Raw genomic sequence first — 2,989 nt, forward strand, 5'->3', positions numbered from 1 at the left:
GAGAAAAAAAGTCAGAGTTGCGAGATATAAACTCGCAATTGCGAGAAAAAAAGTCAGAATTGCGAGAAAAAAAGTCAGAATTGCGAGATATAAACTCGCAATTGCGAGAAAAAAAAGTCAGAATTGCGAGAAAAAAAGTCAGAATTGCGAGATATAAACTCGCAATTGCGAGAAAAAAAAGTCAGAATTGCGAGAAAAAAAGTCAGAATTGCGAGATATAAACTCGCAATTGCGAGAAAAAAAAGTCAGAATTGCGAGAAAAAAAGTCAGAATTGCGAGATATAAACTCGCAATTGCGAGAAAAAAAGTCAGAATTGCGAGTTTTTATCTCGCAATTGTGACTTTATATCTCGCAATTCTGACTTTATAACTCGCAATTGCGAGTTTATATCTCACAATTCTGTGAAAAAAAAGTCAGAATTGTGAGATAAAAAGTCGCAATAACCTTTTTTTTGTATTTTTTTTATTCAGTGGCGGAAACGGGCTTCCATAGAATATTCTGTTATACCTAAAGAAAAGAAAAATACAATAGAAGTGTTCTTCAATAATTTAGCCTAGTATAAGGGTTATTTTTAGCCATTAGAATTATTGTCTTTTTGGGAAGAAATGAATGCTTTTATTCAGCAAGGATACATTAAATTGATAAAAAGTGACAGAAAAGACTTTAAGATTTTACGAACATTTTCTGATTCAAATAAATGCTGTTCTTTTGAACTTGCTGTTCATCAAATATTAAGCAGTACAACACTGATATTAATAAGAAATGCGTCTTGAGCACCAAATCAGCATGTTAGAATGATTTCATGTGACATTGAAGACTGGAGTAATAAGTAACAGGAATAAGTAACATTTTAAAATATATTTACATGGAAAACAGTTATTTTAAATTGTAAAAATATTTCAAAATATTACTGTTTTTGATCAAATAAATGCAGCCTTGTTTAGCATGAGGAACTTAACATAAGAGCAAAACATTTTTTTAAATCGTCATCCATAACAAAAAGAATGATGAAAATCTCAGTGTTACACTAAAAATCATATAGACTTTCATATTTTTAACAATATCTTATTCTTGTATTCCAGGTACAAAAACAACAATCTAAACATTAAATCATAATACATTTACCTGATCAGCAAAACTGTCAAAAATAAAAAAAATCTTCTGTGGAGCATATGTTTTGTGTCCCTGGATGATATTTTCTCTTGTTTCAAACATAATCAGGATTACAAGACAAAAGGATATATATATATGGCCTTTTATTGTGGCCAGCCTAAGGCACACCTGTGCAATAATCATGCTGTCTAATCAGGTGGATGGATTATCTCGGTAAAGGAGAAGTGCTCACTAACAAAGATTTAGACAGATTTGTGAACAATATTTGAGAGAAATAGGCCTTGAAATGTCAAATTACAACTAATTAGTATTTGGGGTGAAAGTAATCAGTCTTTTTAATATGTCATAAATTGATTTTTGTTGTAAATATGCCTGACAAGATTGTTACACTGAATGACATTTTAGTGGGTCTCTTCTGTAAATCAGGGAAAAATGTATGGTATTTATTTTTTTGCTCAGAAAAATATATAAAATGTATACTTTTTAAGATCCTGATCCTATTCCCTTCTATGCAGGTTGGAGGCAGAGGAAGAAGACATCATTTCCAGTTGTCTGCAGGATTTGTCTCTGCACAGTCTGTGTAAAGAGCCCAGTGTGTCGAGCAGTCAGATGATCCCCTGCTGCAGGCGTCTGATGGAGGAGAGATCCCCTCAGATGCAGGGCCTTCATCTCTGCATCTCTCACTTCTATTCAGTCATGCAGGATGGGGATCTGTGTATTCCCTGGGACTGGAAGGGCTGAAACACTCTGAACTGTATTTGGACTTTATCACTATGCCTCTCAGGCTGTAATAAAGTAGTCAGAATTTTTGGAAGATTTTGGCCTAGTGTATAGGCATAATCATAAATGCACTTTGGTTCTAAAATACTAGCACATATAGTGTTGTGCTTCTGAGGCAGTGGGCCCCAGTCATGTGATATTATAACTTAGCATAGAGGGTTTGATGTTTATTTGCACTGCCAAACCATACACATTACTCATGAGCCGAACACTTCAGGGTCATAATTTTGACAGGGTCATCATCATATCTCAATCTATTATAGAAAATAGCTCTTGGAAAAACTGATAAGGCAATTTTTTGCCTTAAAACAATCAGTTGCTAGCTACACCATATCAGAGGTTTATAATGCTGGAATTATAATCACGTTTTGGTTAGTTTAACATGCAACTTTGGGTTTTCTAATGCACATTTTTGGTTGGTTCTGATGTTCAGTGTAGTGTTGGAATCATGCTCCATATGAGTGACTGAGTCTTCTTTATCATTTCAAAACCCCAGTGTTCCCGACTGACTGGAGATAAACACATTTACTAACTTTACACTCTAAAAAATGCTGGGTTAAATATAACCCAGCGCTGGGTTAAAAAGAGACAAACCGAGCTATTGGGTTGTTTTGAAGAGTGTAATACTATCTGCCGAAATCTAAAATGCACAGTCAAAACTCAGTTGTGTTTGGACAAAAGAGTTTGTCCAAATGCTGAGTATATCCAAGTATTAAGAAATGGGAAAAGTGTTCTCTTCAGATGTAGCGTATGTTCATTATCAATCCTAAATGCTGTAATATTGTCTGTCTTGAGATGTAGTGTACAGTGTATCCATGTTGTTTGCTGCTATTGTGTTTCAAAGGTTTATACTGTGATATCTGTATGTATGATAAATATTGAACCGTGCAACCACAAAATTTAAACAATGGTTCAAATGTTACCAGTCGCTATTGTATACATTGTTAATGTACCTATCTGGTTTACAATGTTTACAAGATTTTGTCATTGACATCTTGACATACAATTCCATGAATTTTCCACTCTAACAGGTATGAATAAATGATAATACAATGATATAATAATTCAGTTGTGTGATATATGAATCTGTGTAAT

The 2,989-nt window shown here is 33.8% G+C and overlaps 1 protein-coding gene across 3 annotated transcripts in view; it reads left to right on the forward strand.

The window, feature by feature from the left end:
* Positions 1-2,425, forward strand: part of LOC107704100 (T-cell activation inhibitor, mitochondrial-like) — a 17,933-nt gene extending 15,508 nt beyond the window's left edge. For all 3 annotated transcript variants that reach the window (XM_016506949.1, XM_016506950.1, XM_016506947.1), the window contains exon 11: positions 1,630-2,425. In XM_016506949.1, coding sequence (XP_016362435.1) covers positions 1,630-1,855 — 226 coding nt within the window. In that variant the 3' untranslated portion in view covers positions 1,856-2,425. The remainder of the gene's footprint in view (positions 1-1,629) is intronic.
* The last annotated feature ends 564 nt before the right edge of the window (positions 2,426-2,989 follow it).

The sequence above is a fragment of the Sinocyclocheilus anshuiensis genome, unplaced genomic scaffold, assembly GCF_001515605.1.
Source record: "Sinocyclocheilus anshuiensis isolate Anshui unplaced genomic scaffold, SAMN03320099.WGS_v1.1 scaffold1272, whole genome shotgun sequence".
Classification (NCBI taxonomy): Eukaryota; Metazoa; Chordata; class Actinopteri; order Cypriniformes; family Cyprinidae; genus Sinocyclocheilus; species Sinocyclocheilus anshuiensis.